At 35.8% G+C, this 951-nt stretch overlaps 1 protein-coding gene across 1 annotated transcript; it reads right to left on the minus strand.

Annotated features, from left to right (window-relative positions):
• Window positions 1-7: 7 nt before the first annotated feature.
• On the minus strand, window positions 8-564 carry LOC111380049 (the record flags this gene model as incomplete). The annotated part of the gene is made up of 2 exons (XM_023003511.1): window positions 435-564; window positions 8-345 (listed from the first exon to the last, which is right to left on the minus strand). Coding segments are annotated over exons 1-2 (468 nt in total), but the record flags the coding sequence as incomplete, so codon positions are not given.
• Window positions 565-951: the final 387 nt, after the last annotated feature.

Raw genomic sequence — 951 nt, forward strand, 5'->3', positions numbered from 1 at the left:
TTTCCACATTTTGCAACTCATTCATCAACTCAGTTAATGGCATATTCATCTTGTGCAAGTGATAGTCCACAGTAAACTGTGAACACATATCAGATAAAGAATTTAATACCATATCAACTTGAGTTTCCTGATCAATAGTTGTACCCAGATTCTCCGCCACGTTGAAGTGTGCAATCATAGTCAACATATGATCCTTCACAGGCGTTCCCGGTTTCATGCAGATGTTCTGTAAGATATGAATGGCCTCAAAGTGAGCCCTCCTACTTTGATGTCCAAACACGCCCTTCAGGCTTTCTAGTATGTCATAAGAGGTCTCCAAACTTTCAAGTTTTTGCTGTAACACGTCTAACATAGATGCCAAAATGTTACATCGATCCACTTATCATACACAACCCTCTTGGACTTGCCTGTAGTCTCAGTAGGTTTCTAGGGACATTCTTCTTTGAGAACAAAATCAAGTTTTTCGTCAATAAGCCCAAACATCAAATTACGTTTCCAATCCACATAATTATCCTCGACAAGTTGGTTTTGTTTTATAATTACGAAAAAAGCGTTGAGAGACATTTTGCTGAAAAATAACAATTTATTGCATATTAAAATTGAGCAGCAAATGAGAATTTAGCATATGATACATGAATGCATGTGTAGATCCATCTAACTACAATAATGTAATGATGACTTGATCCCTATGATCCAACATGCCTCTCTATAGGAAAGGTTAATGTGTCCACCGATCAAGTTTAGACCCTCGCACTAAACAAAATATATCTGACAACAAATGTCTATATTAAACTTAGCATCGTTTTGTTTGGTCACCAAAATTATAAACGAGAGCCTCTATGGGAGGTTCGTAAATAATTTCCATTTGAGTGTACAACCTTTTTCTCAATCTCTAAACACTTGAAAATAATTTCGTCATCTATAGGATGATCACAAATTATATTCTATTTA

This window comes from Olea europaea, unplaced genomic scaffold, assembly GCF_002742605.1.
Source record: "Olea europaea var. sylvestris unplaced genomic scaffold, O_europaea_v1 scaffold20886, whole genome shotgun sequence".
In the NCBI taxonomy this organism is placed as follows: domain Eukaryota; kingdom Viridiplantae; phylum Streptophyta; class Magnoliopsida; order Lamiales; family Oleaceae; genus Olea; species Olea europaea.